The sequence below is a fragment of the Amblyomma mixtum genome, chromosome 2 (assembly GCF_055824585.1).
Source record: "Amblyomma mixtum isolate Tamu chromosome 2, ASM5582458v1, whole genome shotgun sequence".
Lineage (NCBI taxonomy): Eukaryota > Metazoa > Arthropoda > Arachnida > Ixodida > Ixodidae > Amblyomma > Amblyomma mixtum.
Window position 1 is genome coordinate 262,943,862 of NC_143013.1, and position 17,931 is coordinate 262,961,792.

Sequence of the window (17,931 nt, forward strand, 5' to 3'; positions counted from 1 at the left end):
GAGATAAAACTGGCAATTCTGTCGACGAAGGCCTAGAAGCGCTAGCACTTCTGCAAAAGTAAAACAGGGTAAGGGGAAAATAAAGACCTTTTTGCCATGGTTGAGGGGCCAAACACTTTTTTTATGGTTCCATCAAGCCACCCCTACTACCACTCTAAATCCCCGAGCATGTAAAAACTATGTGCAGCTATTTAAACACTTCTGTCGGGCATATTGGCTAACTGTATGCATCCAGAACCAATAGTTCTGCAATGATGCGCAGAAACAAAGAGTTCGAGAACTACATCAAAATTTATTTACGTTAACAAAAAGCAGGAACAAGAAAGAACTGCACAGAAAAATCTAAGACTTCACCACACTGGAATACACAAGAAACATTAAAAATCATACACTCCTGACTTGGGCCATAAAAACTAAAAAAAAAGTCACAAAATTGCAGTCCTCTCCTTAGGTTCCTTGAGCACGTAAAAACTATGTGCAGCTATTTAAAAACTTGTGTCGGGCATACTGGCTCGAGAACTACATCGAAATTTATTTACACTAACACAAAAAAGGAACAAGAAAAGAACTGCACAGAAAAATCTAAGACTTCACCACACTGGAATACGCAAGAAACATTAAAAATCGCACCCTCCTGACTAGGGCCATAAAAGCTAAAAAAAAGTCACAAAATTGCAGTTCACTTCTTAGGTTCCTTGAGCATGTAAAAACTATGTGCAGCTGTTTAAAAACTTGTGTTTGGCATACTGGCTCGAGAACTACATCGAAATTTATTCACACTAACACAAAAAAGGAACAAGAAAAGAACTGCACAGAAAAATCTAAGACAACTTCACCACACTGGAATACACAAGAAATATTTAAAAAATCGCATATACTCCTGACTTGGGCCATAAAAACTTTAAAAAAGTCACTAAATTGTAGTTCACTCCTTAGGTTCCTTTTTAATTTTTGGAAGCCGTACCAGTTTAACAACAGGATTCAAATTCTTTGCCTGTGAAAACTGACTGTATGGCACCTTGCAATTGACACCTCTGCTGTGTAGACGGACAAAGAGCGCTTGATTATCAACCACTTTTTTCTGAACTGTAGACTCTACTTGCTTTAAATGAACCCGTGCAGTACGTCTTGGCTGCTTGATGTCATGTTTAAACGTTGATCCTTGTAGGTCCCAGTTGTCTCCAATAGATAGCACAGCACTGGCAAGGTCAAAACCATTTATGATGTCCAGGCTGTGAAGCTTAACGATGTGCTTAGCAAGTGTGTCAAAGGTAGAAAAATTGAGGAAGCATTCAGAACACGCATGACACTCTTTACTAGCACTACTGCACAAAGAGCCAGCCACTTCTGTCGCAGGTGGACTGCTCGTGGGCATGGAGTTCAGCCTGTGTACCTTCCGTAAAACTTCACTGTCAAGTACAATATTACCATTCACCTTTTTCAAAGAAGAAGCATCAATGTAAACTGATGCAAGTACCTTCAACTTAACATTTCTAGCAATGCTGAATTGAGATGTTGAGGATGATGCACTTTGCAAATGAGGGGGGGATGTATCAACAAGATTCATATCCAAGTCTTTAACCCGATGAGGTGCCGCTGTAAGCTGGTTCAAACTGTTGCTGCTGCCATTGCAGACGACTCTTGCAGGTGCAGGGTCATACCTCAGCTGGCTTGGAACCAACAGACCACCTGAAATTTCAGCATCTGAACAGACAGCGTCAACTGTACATTCATACTGCGGTGGCATCCCTTGCGCTCCACATACCAGCTTCACAGATGCACTATGTGGCACAGCATTGCTCTGCGAGAGCTCTGCTTCAGAAGCAACATTTTCAAGACAAGCAGAACTGATGTAAGTAAGTGCCCTCTTGAGATTCTTTAACATGGTCTTGCCTTTTGCTTTCAACTTTCCAGGCTGTGCCACCCTCAGATACTGCTGAGCTTCCTCTATCCATTTTGGTGCAACTTTAAAACCGATGTCAGTCACCTTTTCATCCTTAAGGCAAAGAACAGAAAATGGCTTCCCTAAATGTAGGCACCCAGCATGCATGAGTAGACATCTTGACCTCTTGTATGGCTTGAAGCAGTGGCCACAGATGAATGGTACCGAGTGTGCAGAAGCTATATGGTTGAGGTAACAAGTCAGTGTGCTGTAGTGTGTGGAACATGAGCCACAGGTGTACAGTTGGTTAGCGAGGTCACCCTTAGCGCCTTCTAAGTTCACTTCACAACGTAACTTGTCATCCCTGCTTTCTCCATTGGAAACTTCCGTTGATGATGTGAAATCAACACTCACTGTACTTGTGTAGTTTTTGGAAGATGAATTACTAGTAGTACAAAGACCACTTTCACCTGCTACATGAGCACCATTCCTGTTCTTCTCTTCTTGATAGATGTGATGTGCCTGAATTATATGAGTGTCAAGGCCACATTGATCACGACTCCCAAATGAACAGTCCTGATAAGGACAAAACAAAAAGCCACTATGCTTTTCAACAAGATGCAGAGAAAGATCAGCAGACGGAACAGTCAGATCACACTTCGGACAGAGGAATGACGACTGTAATGGATGGCACTCAGTGAGATGATTCAAATAGTCAAAAATGCCTCTGAATTCCACAGAACAGTTTTCTGCATTACAGGAAAGATGCCAACTGTCAGCAAGACATGGTGTCTTCTCCGTTTCATCTGAGGGCTGGGCCTTACCAGGTTCCAATTTCAAGTTCTGCTCAACTTGATAAGGTGGGTGCAGACTTTCTGTCCCCTGAAGCTCCATTGCAAAGCGTTGTGTGGATTCACTTGAAGGGTACAGACTTTCTTCTGTGCTAAGTGGAGACCTTCTACCAGCACTCTGTTGGGTTACACAGATAGTAGAACTAGCAGCATGATTTTCTACTAAATCTTCCTCCACTTGAGAGTCCAAGCTGGACACCCCTCTGCAGGACTGATCCAAGCTCAGTTCGGTCTCAACAGAAGAATGCCCCAAAGTCACAGGGCCAACCCTGGGAATAGCTGCTTCATTACTTGAAGTCACATTTACATGTGTCAGTGCCTCCAGTGACAATTGCGCACAATGCTGAGCTGGCATCACAGGGTCCTTTGTTAGAAATTCTTGCATCAATAGTCGCAGCTCCTGAGACACTGCAGGGGTATCTCCATTTCTAAGCAATATTCTAAAAGGCCTTCTTGAGTGCTGCTCCATGACATGGCGCATGACAATCCAGTCATCATTGCTACCAAAGTCACAGTACAGGCACTGCACAGCAGAAAATCCATGGTCAGTTTGATAGTGGTGAAACAGGAGACCACAAGTGTCAGCGGACCCAAAGCACAGGTGACATCTGTAGGCACTGAAGCCCTTATGAGACTCCAGGTGTTCACGAAAAATATCATTGGTCAGACAGCTGAAGTGACAAGTATTCGTCAAAGCACAAAAGTAGCGTTTTCTTTGTACCAAATTCTTGAACTCTTCAGAAGGCAAAACAGGCTCAGCATCAGAATGATTCTTATACCACGAAACTGGCTTAGCATCATGTGTAAAGTATGCATGAACACTTAGATGGGCCTTTGAAACAGACGAGTACGTACACAAGCCACAGTAAAACATTTCAGACATTTTCAAAAGGTGCCTCGTTGTTCAGTCCACTCTCTTTGCTTGGTGATCTGTACAGCACATACCTTGAGTACACCACAGGCGGTTGTTGACCGACCTGGAAATAGGCCAGACGCAAGAAACAAAAATGAAATTTCAGATTTGCCAAAATGAACAACTTGCAGTTTAATAATCACCAGAGTAGATGAGAGAAAAAAAATTCTACATGTGCTTTATAAAGTGGAAAAAGCTCCAGCGCCAACAGAAAGTGCTGTGTGCTATTAAACTTTTATTTTGCTCTCTCACAACTGCAAGGCAGATGGACCAAAATCCAAATCGATACTGGCAGCCTGTATTACGAGTTTTTATTCAAGATGCGTTTCTATGTGCGCGGTGCTGCTTATCAAAATTTTGTTAGCTGCTTACAAGTAACTGCAACTACCACAAAGTGCAACTACCACAAAGTGCAGTGATGGCTGCTTGGAGACAAAATTTTGAACAGCATAGTTTTTCATAGTTCTGACTGGTTTTTTGGCCCAATTTATATAAGTGTTTGCTACAAAGCACACATATGAAAGTTTATCGCAAAATCATACGTAACAGTTATAATGCCTTACCCATAAGCTTGGAACACAGTTTTAAACTGCTCTCATTTCAAGCTTCGACTGTCTTTGCTGCCACAGAACACTGCAAAAGATGTTCATGAATTTCAGTGCAACAGCTTGTTTTACCCAGCACCATGCACACTGGTTACACCTCACACGGCACAGAAGGCATGCCAATACCAATGCTCCACACTGGACAGTTTCTCCAAGAACGTGTGAACAGCCAAGCAATGCCAACATTTAAAAATGATCACTGCTATTTAAAGCTTGTCTTTTGCCATACAAGATTGGAAATAAGCACAAGTGTTATGAATTGGATTTGTTGGTTGCCGATCATATATGAAAAAGCGCAAGGACGGGAAGCAGTAAGGAGACACCATGAGCACTGACTATCAACTGGTTTTATTCCAAGAAGCTCAGGAGCATAATAGGTTTCACAAGACAAGAACAAATTAATTCCCAAAGTGCACGACAGAGGGAACAGCATGTGTCCAGCTTGGCTGCTAAGAGGATCTCAAAGGGGAGGCCGCAAATAGCAACAAAACAAGCGTAAACAAGCAATAACAATTCCTAACAGTGTATAACACAGCTAAAATCTAGCAACAGGGCATGCATCACAAACCTGATGATAACGTGAGGGGAAACTACAAAAAGCAGCAAAACAAACGTAATTAAGTTAAAGGGTCAGTCTACTCACGCAGATGAGTGTATAAATAATAGCATATTCTGGTAGTTGGCACCCTATAATGTCAATATTGAGGAAACTGCTCCCGGTTGTGGGGACGCACTCGTTCGTCCCCTGCGGTTCGCTTTCCCGCAGTGCACTCCAACTGTAGTTAGCTCCCCCAAAACGCACTCTTCTCAGTTTGGTTACTTCAACTAACAGAGGAGGGCGCTCGCGTCGCAGCGACACCAGCGCCACGGATGGCGTTTTGCTGCGCGCTCGCGGGGAACGACGGGCTCTCGTCTCCCTGGGACCGGGGAAGCGAGCGGACGTCTCGCTCGCGGCTCCGCTCTTCGACGGGCGCCTCTTGGTCGGAACTTGTTCCCGCCAAGCCGGTCCCGTCCGGCCTCGGAGTTTTTCCCCTGCCCTACCGTGGGCGAACATTTGCTCGTAACCATGCTGGTGAGTCGGACATCCTCGATTCCTCAGTGTATTTTGTTGCTAGCTGGCGTTATTGTTGTTATAGCAATAAATGCCTTGTTTGTGTCGGCCAGTGTGTCGTTCCTTTGTTCCCGCAGAGCAAGGCCCGCCGTGGTCGGCGAGCGCTCTGTAGCGTACGCAACCACGGGGTGGGTTTTGAACTGAGTCAGCCGCGGTTAAGCGGAGAGAACGTATTTATTCCCCCCTTTTAAAACTCCACGGTTTAGGCAGGAATTTATATTTTAGTTTGGTGTCGAAATTCGTGTAAAAATGTATGGTGACGACTTCAAACGTTTTTTGTTACAGCAGGTGGTAACTTTTTTTGTAGAAACATGCTACGTACCGTTAGTATGCCCCAATGTCACAGAAACATACGTTTTGTTCTAGTAAACTGCAGAAGGCGTACTGCTCACTTTTTCTGTCCATCACACGAATATTTATAGTTATACGTTTGCAAATGCCTTCCCACTTTTAGTTCAGTGTATGCCAGCAGAGACGCAAAAATACTCAGCCTATAGTGGCACCGTCTGGTTGTCAGGACAGAAACCATTACAGTAAACAAACCGAATCTCTTGTTAGGCCTAGAAGCGGCAGAATCGTCACTCTAATTAAAAAAATAAAGCAAATTTATCACTTATACGTTTTCTTATAGGCGAGGTGAGAAGAAGCGAATGATCAGTGCCCCATTTATGGCCAGTGAACGCACTGAAAAAGGCAACAACAAGGAGAATTCAGTCCGAAGCAAGAGGTCCGGCTTCGAAGGGTGCCGCCATGTTTGTCGCTGCGCGGCGGAAATCGTTCGGATCGTCACTACTCGTCATCATTTCGGCTGTCGCGACCACGTTTATTCGGAGTCGACCACGGTGGAAGAATATCTTCCACCGTGGAGTTGACTTATATGAGCCAAAGTTTTGTTCGTTCATCCTTGACAATATTCTTTTCAACTTCGCTCAGATTCTGCAAGCTTGACATTACTGCGACGCCGCTTCGTCTTGGATTGCCGCACCCTCTCAGGGCCATGGCACTCACGTTCCTGTATTTTATTAATGAAGACATACGGCTTCTCATAACTGCGACATAAATAACCAGTGTCCTTTCAGTGCCGATTTCTTTTATTCATCTCAGCACTTGAAAATTGCACTTTATAAATTTCTATGACGTTTGCATTTTCACGGTTGCCAGATGAGTTTACCATCTCATACAGGTGTGTTCCCACATCAATAAATTTGATTTTAAAATGTTCTACTGCACTTCTTGGCACCACACCTGGCTAAATGGCAATTTGGGTAAAGAGCTATCGATTGCCACAAAGAAAATATGGCCGATAAAATTCAGTAGACTGACCCTTTAACAAAAAATTCACAACAGTGAATAATACAGCTAAAATATAGCAGCAAGGTGCATGTCAGAAATCTGAAGATCTAAAAAATGCAATTTCCTTGGGAAACAAGGTGACAGTAGTGTGCTCACACAATGTTTCCCATATCTCAAGCGTACTCTGGTCACAATACTTGATGATGCGCGTTTGGGTTAAAAGGGGGTAACAACCCTCACATTGGCGACAATGAATTACAAGCGGAATTTCGTAGACGTTAGCTTTGCACGCAAGAAATCAATACTGAAGCTTCTTGTTGCTCACTGTGCTTTGAGCCAAATCAGTGTTGACCAGCTTACATAGGGCGGCTAGCTTGTTCAGTGCAGCAAACAATACTCGTACGCCGAACCTTTTCTGTTTCTTTTCAGAGTCTATGAGACAAGCCGTGAACATAGGGAATGATAGAGGTATGTGCTTAGTCAAACTTAGGGTGCTTTTTGATGCAGCCCCAGCCCCCGTGAGGGCTGCTATCCCGTTTACCAAAATGCGCATAAAGAATTATCGTGACCAGCGCATGTGCGATATGGGAAGCATTCATGACTAACAACATTGTATGAGCATAGTCTAGCACCCAGTTTCCCGAAAAAGTTGCATTTCTAGATCATCAGAGAGAGTTCAGCTATCTTATACTCTGTTATGAACTTTGTTACTTGTTTAACTCTTTCGCTACCGCGCCATAGGCGATCGTTCGCATATGATCGATTCAAATCGCCCGCGCAAAAAAGCTAATTTTGGAGCGTTGTGGACGTGCTCCGCCATCTAGTTAGCGAGCTCAACAACTGCTCTTTCGATTGCAGCCTTAGTTTCAGTGTTTTGACATGAGGGGGCGCCGTGAAAAATAAAACTTTGACCGGTCGCAGCACCGTCAGCCGGAGAAAATGGCGTCCGCGTCGCCGCGCGCTCCTCAGAAGCGAAAGCTGACACCGAGCACGTCGGCCGGTTTCAGTTTCGTTTTTTGCGACGAAAGCAGCGGTTATTAGTCGGGCAACAATGTACAAACGTTGGATTTCGGTTTCGGCAGCAAGACTTCGCCTCGGGAGCCTGGAACGTCAGCGCGTACTTGCATGTAAGTTCTGTTTTCGTTCGCTGTGTGTTTTCTGCGGTGCTTACGGTTTGTAATTGATGACAGTGGTTTATTTTTGTGCTTCAGGGTCTTGACAACGTATGGCGAAGACAGTTTGCCAAATGCTCAAGGTCGCGTCGCGTTTTTCAACCAAGACGACAGCTAGGTGTCCATATCGGCACATCGCTGCGGAGCGGCGCTCGGAGATTCGCTCGAGTTCTCGACTTTTTTTGATGCTCTTCACAGCGGAATTGATGAAGATCGTGTGCGGAAACACTAATAAGTATGCATGGATGAAGATTTTCAGCAAATTCGGCGTGACGGCTCATGGGAAGACGTGCATCTGTTGGAGATTCTGATGTTCATTGGAATCATCATATACATTGGAATTGTTGACCTGCCACGACTGTATCTCTACTGAAATACCAGAATAATCTATTCTGGCTCTCTGCCATCAAAAATATTTTCTCAAAATTGGTTTTTCGCTTTTTTTGTTTTTTTGCACGTAACGGACCCGGATGATTCAGTGGCGGCAGCTTCTATTGGCAACACTTGAAAAGTGTCCTGGCTTTTGAACCACATCGATAAAACTTATTTCATCGATCCTGATGTTTTAGAGCGTGCCTAAAATGCCAAATTTTATCAGCTGGCTTTCAGGGAGCAGCTCATTCAAGAAATCTTCGGGTATGATGAGGGAAAAGAAGTCCACGCCCCCAATCCTCTCATAGAATCCATTCAACACCAACCGAAAAGAATGAAAAAAAGAAGAAACTACAAGCTCGGCTATCAGAGAACAAGGGAGGAACAAAGATAAAACCTTATGTGAAGCACTTGTCAGTCTACCTCTACTTCACATCTTCACCTCTGACTGCTCTTCACAGTGGCACCACAGTCATGACCCCTGACTTGACAAGCCATGGAAAGTGCAGTAAATTTTTCTCATAGCTGAAACTGTGAATAATGACAGCTATAAACATGTGCAACAGTTTGTATATTCCAGTTTTCCTCTAATCAAGTTCAGGCTTAGTGCAGCCGGTAATTTCTGTTTTTGCTATTTACTTTTTTTGTTTTTAGCAAATTTCACAAATAAATGTTCATTTACTTTTGCACACACAACTCTGGTGTTTGTTTCATTCAGAAGTGTAACTAATAAGCTACAATTTCATGCATTGCAATATGTGCTGGGTGTATTAGTTCTTGAGAAAAAATATTTTCTTTCAATACGCTCCAAATCGTGCATTTTTCCGCGGTAGCGAAAGAGCTTGTTTTGCTTTCAGTGGTTTTCCCTCATATCATCATCAGATTCCCAACACACATCCCTATACCTTTGTTTTGTTGCTCTTTGTGGCTTCCCCTTTAAGACCCTCTTAGCAGCAGAGCTGGGCAGGCATCGTTCCCTCTATCATGCCACATCCTGCACCTTTTGGAATTATTTTGTTGTTCTTAGCTTGTCAAACCTATATATGTTCACATACTTCTAGGAATAAAACCAGTTGATAGTCAGCACTCGTGGTGTTTCCTGTGTCCAGTCCTTGCGCTGTTTCAAATATGATTGGAAATAAGGTTGATTAAAACCTGGTTTCAGTGCATGTTCTGCTCAGCTTTCTACCACAAACAGGACATACCTGTGATTACATTTGTCAAACAAGTGTTTTGCAAAACTTTGTATGTATAGCTAAGAAGCATTCCCCATAAAGCAGAATATCAACCAGATGAGCATTTTAAGCAACTGCTGTTACTTGATTCAGTTTTTCTCCACACCACGGTCAAACTTCGCACAGCAACAAAGGTGTGCCATTAAAACTGCTCTAGACAAAGCAGTTGCTCACAGAATCAATTTTATTTATTTGCATATCTATATTTGCTCAAAGGGCCATCGTAGTACACGGGCATTATGCAGGATTTAACACTTGCACTGAGAGAACAATGTTCATGAAATACACAAAAAAAGCAAAAGCTCAACAATAAAACACAAATGAAAGAGTACGGAATACTGGCATAAAGAACACTAGACTTATGCTATGAAAGAAAATTACATCATATACATATCAGCACTTAGGTACACACACACACACACACACAAAAAAAAACAAAAAACAAATGCAGTCTAAACCACAGGCAAAGGTAAAAAATTTACAAACATGAGTAGGTTATCTATTCCAAGTATATTTTTAGCACCAAGTCTTGTCAGATGTGGCCAATGCTACGCTGCTGGGGATGAGATTCCATGATCCAATTCAGCACAGAATGAATTTGCAAAGACGCAAGTGTGTGCCACCATTTCTTTTATTTCATATGGGTGATGCCTCAACAACTAAGATGCCTTACCTTATTATAAAGCAGAAAGAATGTCAGCCGCACCAATGGCAACAGTAGCTGTCGCAACTCCTTTTTCTTCTCCGTCACACAACACTGAAAAAGAAAAAGCTGATTTCAGTGAAACTGTGGTTTATCCCTACTAAGGTACACTTCTGTTAAGCCACAAACACAGCACAAAAATCCTACCATTACAACTGCTGCATGAGAGGTTAAGGAGTGGGACAGCTGAGGGTACAGGAGTCAAATTCTTTTGTCCATGAGCAGCGTTGACCAACTCAACATCAGCTTGGTATAAGGCGATACCAGCAGCCGTTTCTAGTAACCAGCATGCCTAGCACGGGAAACTTTTCTGATGCAGAAATTGCAATTTCAACACTCAATATTAAGTATCAGATTCGTTGCTTGATGCTCAGATGAAGACCCCCTGACCATTTAAAGTAAGCAGTGTACTAGAATCTGAAACTTGCATTACTGAGGTGTATTAACCCAGTTTCATTGCATGTGGAGCTGCTGATGTATTGTCAGGAAACACACTTCTTATACCCCTGTCACACAGGCATTTCGAAGGCCCTCAAACCGATAGTCTATCGACTCAAAGGCGATCGAGCGCTGCTACAAGACCAGTTTGAATGTCCATCGACTCAATAGTCTATCGAGTCAACGGAGCAGCCCGGAACTCTATCGAGATTTCGAGCGTTGCCCAATGTTGCTAGCATTGCTTCGAACAGCACCAACGCGCACTTTCGTGCACGATACATAAGCACGAACAAACATTATTCTCTCAAACTATAATACAAGCAGTTACTATTAGTGTGCACAATAATTTTAAAAATGTATCGGTCTGGTTTAAAGCGCATTATTTTTATGCTCTCCATGAAAAAGCCCATCGGTTCAGACCGATTTCCGCCGCGCGGCGACAAACAAACATGGCAGCACCCTTCAAAGCCGGACCTCTCGATTCGGACTAAACTCTCGTGGCTGCTGCCTATTTCAGTCTGTTCACTGGTCATAAATGGGGCACTGGTCTTTTGCTTGCTTCATCTTACCTTGCCTATAAGGTAATGTACAAGTGATAAATTTCCTTTATTTTTTATTTAGAGTGACAATTCTGCCGCTGCTAGGCTTAAGAGGACAGTCGGTTTGTTGACAGCAATAGTTCCTGTCCTGACAACTAGATGGCGCCACTAGACAGTTTATTTTTGCGTCTGTGCTAGCCTACGCTAGCACAGACGTACGTAAGCATGCATACGCTTGTGGTACGTAGACAGCGTAAATTTATGCTCTTTTTTTACTGTATCTATGTGTATGCAGCGAGCGGCGATGTGGTGTGCAAAAGCGAGAAACAGCAGTGGCGCACTGGTTCCACCTCGCCCCGGCGTCAACAAATGAGAACACGTCCTAGTTTTTCCGGCAAGCGAATCCGCTTCGTTTGCCGGATTTTTGTGACAAGTACGAACGCACCTTATGCCTGCAAAAAAAAGTGTATTTCAACATTTAGTTAGGTTTCATAAATATATTTGTTATTTGCGCGAAACCGAACGTAGCGATTATGGCGTCACACGAGCTTGGCGTAAGACGCGAGAACCATTTCAATGGCCATTGAGATTTGCCGTGTAGCAGCACCACAATTCCCTCGAGTTCGATGGCGATCGAAAATCTTGAAGGCCCTCGACTCGATGGCCATTGAAACTGGCCGTGTGACAGGGGTATCCACAGCACTCTAGATGGAATGAGATGGTACAAGTAGGAAGAGATGCTGTCCCAGTCCTCCGATTTTTAATCTGGTTCCAAACAGATGAATAGCTCAGGTAGTCCATAGTAACATCACGCTACTTGATATCTTCATCTAGGTTCAAAGTGCAGTTGTCATGACGGAGTAGCTCGCCTTGCACAAAAGTTGACATAAAAGCAGCAAACAAAAGGGCAACAAAGACAAAACAAATGGACAGCACACAATCATTTCCACTGCTTGTTCCTAGCTGTTTTGTCTATACTGCATTTTTGCAACATACCAACTATTGCTCTCAGAGCTTGCTGCTCAATTTTCCCCTTGTAGGCATGCTGCAATAACTGATATAGCATATCTAAGGGGTTGTGTGGCTGTACGACTAAAACTTTTTTTAGTTTTGCAAAAAAATCAGTTCAATTCTTTTGAAACAGACAGTAGAGCTGTGTGCTTCTTTTTTCTCAAAGGTTTCAAGAATTTACAAAATGCTGAGAAAGATCAGATGCTTCACAAGCCCATTTTTCGGCCATGGCAGGATGCACAAGGCCAAGTAGAACCTTGAGCCCCAGGCCACCTTATCCCGCCCGATTTTCACTCACAACATCGTCGGCGCCCTATTTTCTGCAGAACGGGAGCCTGAACCCTACTGTTTTGAAACTCGAGTTAAACTGTGATCGTAGCATGACTGAAAAGTCATTATGACATATAAGGATGTAAAATAAATTAATTTCGCTAGAAAGAGGACTGGGGTAATTAGTGGGGAACAGAATCCATGACCCTCGGGTTGCGAATCAGACGCATTGCCCCTAGACAACTGAAGCACACTCATCTGACTTGGTTAAAGAGAACTTGTGTGTCCTGAGGTGCATCATGTGGCCAAGTATTGCTACTGATGCATGCGAATTCGTGCGTGTAATTACGACATACTAATTAAGAAGTAGGAGACAACCACTAACACTGTTGCGTCACAGCCTTAAGACAGAGCTTAAGTGGCCCCCTAATTTTTTCAAGCATTGTTCTGGTTCAAAGGACTCTTCATACATTATAAAGATCACAGCAAAAAGAATTATAAAAAAAATGGAGTGTGGAGTGTGCAAACGAAGGTTATTCCCTTTGCAACATTTTAAATAAAAAGATTAGAAAAATTAGCATTTCACTCACTCACTGCCAAGATTGGGCACTACAAATTAAAGCCGTTCCTCGCACACACTCAAGGGGAGCTTGCATGTAGTTGTTGCTTTGCTAGGGCAGGCTGCAACCGCATTCTGACAGCATCATCATTCCACGTTACTGACAAGGCAAGTGCGATTAAAGGGTACAATGCAACAGGGTCACCCGATGTCGTGTTGCAGTCCTCTTGGTGTCGGGGAGCTAACACTTCTTGCCCCCCTCCCATATCTATTTCTTGCTCGTCTAAAATTTTTGTCCAGTGTGACCGCCATATGCAACAGCATAAGACTCCCATTCTGCAGTTAATGCGGCATCAGCGTTGTGAGCGCAAAATCCAGATAAGTAAAAAAGCTAGTTACGTTACACATAGAGCAGCATATTTTGTGTTGTTTTATGGACATAGACAACTAAGGACATCATGCACCAAGCTCAAGGGGAGCAGCGTATTTGAAAAGTGATCAGAACAATAGAAAACTGATGATTAGAAGGTTGCAACATGACTTCATTAGGACATGCAAGCATGTAAAGTAAATGAACTGCACTGAAAAAGAAAGTTGGGGTAATTAGAATTAAACCTCTGACCCTTGGTTTGTGAGTCAGACATGCTACCGCTAGGCCAAGCACGCATGTTCGTGCAGCCTTGGTTAAAGCGGGGCTTTATATGTATGTCGTGTGGTCTTTCACACAAAGACTGTGATAGTAAAAGAGGAAACAGTGTGCCTATCTGTATGGGCAAGAAGAACCACTGACCGGACCCATTAATACTGTCGAGTCTTACCTTCCGGAGCTTAAGTGTCCCTCATTTTTCCTTTTTTCAGTCTTCTCGATATCTAGTTTGAAAAGCAATGGTCGCCAACGATAATCTGAAGCGAAATGAAAAATAATGCCCCTAGTGCTATTCCTACTTGTACAGTTCACTTGTAGTGCCTATCCATACTGAGAGATAATGTTCTGGTTTAATTTGCAAACTATTAAGGAATTATTTCTCAATAAAATTTTGCAAGAAATTAAGGAATTGGACAGGACACCTAGGCAAACAGACACCTAGGCAAACAAACTGATGTCCCTATTTCAACAGCTAAAAGGTGCAATTTTAGGCGCAGGGCCTTTTAACACTGAACCCTGTACAGAAAATTATTTTTATCTCTTAATTCCTGACTACCAAAACTAGCATCAAGCAAACAGAAAGGGAGGGTTCAGACATGGAGACTGAAGCATGTAATCCACAACTGCTAATGGAAGAGACATCCCATGAAGACTCAGTGTCACTGAAAGCACAATGCCGATGCCACAGCTTGAACAGGAAAATGGTCTACTTGTGCACCAGCTGGTGTTGCTCATACAACAGAGCACAACGGAAGGAAATAAGAAAGGAGTGAAGTACTCACACTCCAGAGAAGCTTCTGATTGAACACAAAACATCTGAAGGAATCATTTGACTGAACTTTCACGGGAGAAAGGGACTACTGCAGGAACAAACTGCAATAAGCATCTCGATGACGAAAACAGACTTTTCAAATTGCGACGAACCTACAGCCATCTTTTACAATGGCACTGGAAGTGACAGGTCTTTGATTGACAAGAGGGATATTTCCAATGAGATTTAATGGCACATAGACAAGGCTGAATTAGCTACTAGAAACTGTTCTTGTGGTGTGCGCATGCAGGAGAGTTTTAAATGCTGCGGGTGAAGTAAAAGGTGTTGATTCTGAACAAATTAAACACATGAGAAGCAAAAATTAGGAAAGCGACAACTTCAACTTTCCGCTGCGAGAAGACATCAGTACTGTGCAGGAAAAGGAGATCGCACTGGTTTTCAGAACCGTAAAAACTGGGCAAACAAAACTATAGTGTGCTTTACCTTTGATAGAGGTCTTGGTGCCTTAGCATGCATTAATAAAGTATTTCTTAGCTTTTTCAGTGGTGTCCCATCCCTCACATTTTATGTCCCATTCCTCCCAGCAGGGGGGATGGAATTGGAACCAATGTTTGAAGAAATGTATTTTTCGAGGCATTTCTTTTGCAGTTCGGCCACTGATCTTCTTAGATGCTGTGGACATTTCCCACACTCACATTTATAAGACTATAGCTGACTCGCGATATAGGCATGGCTTGAGATATGGCAAACATAAGTTAGACAGAGCAGGAGGTGGAGAGAATCAGCTGGGTAGATAAGTTTGTGGGGTAGGGTGCCCACAGTTAATGCAGGGCAGGGTCGACTGGAGGTCAGTGGAAGAGACCTTTGTCTTTCAGTGATCATAGCTTGGCTCATGATGATGATACTTTCTTTGCACACATTCAGCAGTTTCTCGCAAAGCTATATGAGAACCACTGAGATGCCTTACCAACACAGCAGTACGTCAACCATGCCAATAGTTTTAAATGGCTCCAGTCACTTCAAGGTTTACTGCAAAAGGAAGTTTATGAAGAGCCTATTTCAATCTCATTTAGAATTTGTTACACAGCACAAGAAAATTATGCATATAAGACTTTCATAAGCTGAGCAGTCTCTCACAAGACTATATGTGAACAGTTGACGTGCCTCACTGTTAACTCAGGACACCAGCCACCACCAATGTTTTTAAACTTCTGCTTTTTCAGTTGTCTTCAAGCACACTGGGAAGAGATGCTGAAACTTTGAAGTACAAAACTGCCTACAAAACTGCCTGCTAGTCCTAGTAAAATCCCCTTGTGTTACATTATTCTCGGGGAAATTAATTAGTTTATTAAAACACTTCAACAAACAGGCATTTTTTACGCATTACTGTCCTGTTCCAGGCCGGGCTGTTGAACTGAATCGGAACAATAGGCACTGCACAGAAAAGACCAAAGAACACCGAAACGAAGTGCTTACCGCGGTGCTGACCGTCCGCAGTGTGACAGTGGTTCGTTAAAAGACTTGCAAACGGTCTGAAAGAAGAGCAACCGTTGCACACCCCGTGACGGCGGCCGCCAGGGCCAAGCGGTTTGAAATGGCGGCAATCTGCGTGGACAAAGAAATACGTTATAACACCACCGAGGATAACGCCAGCCCGAAACAAAGCGATGGAATCAGGCAGAACATTCGACAGCAAATTTACAAGCTTCAAAACGAGCTCATTCAAGCCGTAAGCGCTAGAAATCCGGCCACACAGTACCTTCGAGTCACACAATGCGAACTATCTGAAATAAATTAAGAGCACCTACAATTTTGGCGCGAAACCACCACGCCGAGACAGCCGAGAGTCGTTCGAGGCTTCGTCTACGCATAACAAAACAAAAAATTGAAGCGTTGTAATGGCTACAGCCATCTCGTGGCGACAAATGTAAGTATACTCTCGTTTAGATATATTTATTCTTCAAACAGGAATGCCATATTTTAGAACTCTATGTGGAATATTGACTGACACTTGCAGATATTAACTACACTTTTCTTTTAAGTGATTTTGTTGCGTGCTTTGAGACTGCCGTGTTGATTTTGCCGCAGTGTCACGTGATTGTCGAATCTCGGCCATGAGGCCAACCAACCAACATGGAGCATGGAGGAAAGAAGGAAGGAAGAGTCGCAGCCATGGAGGAAAGAAAACTAGGAGAGAGTGCGCTCAGCCTCTGCAAGCCATCCTCCTCTGACGCCGCTGCCGTAGGGCCCTTTTGCGCACTGACTCTTGGGAAATGGGCCCTCCACAGTTACCAGACTGCCAACCAGCGGTGCTTTTTAGTGAACGTCCGGGCTCCGATGTAGAGCAGGAGCGCAGCGCCTAGCTGTGTTGCAGCTTTGGCGGAATGCGTACCGAGCGCGAGGTTGTCTGAAGGCTCAACACTTCTGTTGATTACACTCTTGAGTTTTTGGGTGCACTGTAGAAAACTGCACGTAAACTTTTCATCAAAGGATGCGGCCCCGACCTCGTCACTGTTCAACTGTGGTTCATTAGGAGAATGGAGAGGAATTCCTTTCGTCGTTATACACACATACGGAGCGTTTATTTCAGCGCATGCTATAAGCGGAGAACTCGAGTGTAGGCGAGGAAAACGAGCCTCTAAAAAAGGGCGCAGTGGCTTCCAGAGCGCTCACGGCGGACCGACGTGTTTAACGAGCGCTGCGCAAGATTCTATTTCTCGGGCAGGCGGACTTCGGCCCGCCCATGGGCCCGCCGTTCTCTGCTATTCTCGAGACACAAGTCGCGCCGAATGCGCTCGCGCACATACGCGGTTCCGACGCGAAAAGCAGCGGTGAAGTATTTCTCTCGCTCGCTGTCGAGAGAGAGTGCCGGCGGCTTTCTGCCCTTGCACGGGGTCTCCCGGCCACTGCGCACAGTCACTTACAAAAAGAATTAAACTGTTACATAGCCGCGCGCACGTAGCGTCCTGTCTCGGACTAATCGCGCGCGCGGCCCACTGCACTAGCAGCCGGGGTGGGGCGCCCGGCCGCGTATACCATCCGAGGTAGCACCCGCGGAGCGTTCGTGTCACGCGTGCACTACCTGGCGAAGAGCAAGCGGGAAGTCAAGCCCGCCTGCTCGATGAACGCACAGAGGCTCACCATTGTTCTGTCACGGGTGCGCGCACTGCCACGCGGTCACAGGAGCGCTTCGAGACTGTCCGGGATGATTCCCAGCGCCCTGTAGGCCGCGAGCATCTCGCGACGCGGCTCTGCAAAAGCGTCAAGCGAAGGAGCTTGTACTCCAATGCCTCCATTGCGCCGCACTCAGCGCACGTATCGCTCGGAGATGGTGGCCTCTGCGACGAGCGAGCAGTTTGTGCTCACCACGGAGCCGTCAGTGAACACAAGCAGATGGTCGCGCAGTTGCTCGTAGAGCGAGAGAGCGAAACCGAAATCCGGCTAAGAGCTACCGCTGCCTTGTCACGTGAGGGCCTATTTCCCATGATGCTTTCCATTATATTTTTTATGACTAGGCTTCAAGATTGTGACGTCATGCTCCCTCCTAGTTTTTTTTCCT

General features: G+C 44.3%; 1 protein-coding gene across 7 annotated transcripts; it reads right to left on the minus strand.

Moving 5' to 3' along the window:
- Positions 1 to 272: 272 nt before the first annotated feature.
- On the minus strand, positions 273 to 16,441 carry LOC149363821 (uncharacterized). Of its 7 annotated transcripts, XM_089573763.1 has the most exons (7): positions 16,181 to 16,441; positions 15,849 to 15,977; positions 15,340 to 15,401; positions 13,773 to 13,857; positions 10,108 to 10,191; positions 4,210 to 4,279; positions 273 to 3,710 (listed from the first exon to the last, which is right to left on the minus strand). In XM_089573763.1, the coding sequence occupies exon 7, from the start codon at positions 3,614 to 3,616 to the stop codon at positions 926 to 928; it is 2,691 nt and encodes an 896-aa protein (XP_089429889.1). In that variant the 5' UTR covers positions 3,617 to 3,710; positions 4,210 to 4,279; positions 10,108 to 10,191; positions 13,773 to 13,857; positions 15,340 to 15,401; positions 15,849 to 15,977; positions 16,181 to 16,441; the 3' UTR covers positions 273 to 925. The 7 variants fall into 7 exon arrangements, with proteins under 7 accessions (XP_089429889.1, XP_089429888.1, XP_089429887.1 ...); XM_089573762.1 differs by lacking the exon at positions 15,340 to 15,401; XM_089573761.1 differs by lacking the exon at positions 13,773 to 13,857.
- Positions 16,442 to 17,931: the final 1,490 nt, after the last annotated feature.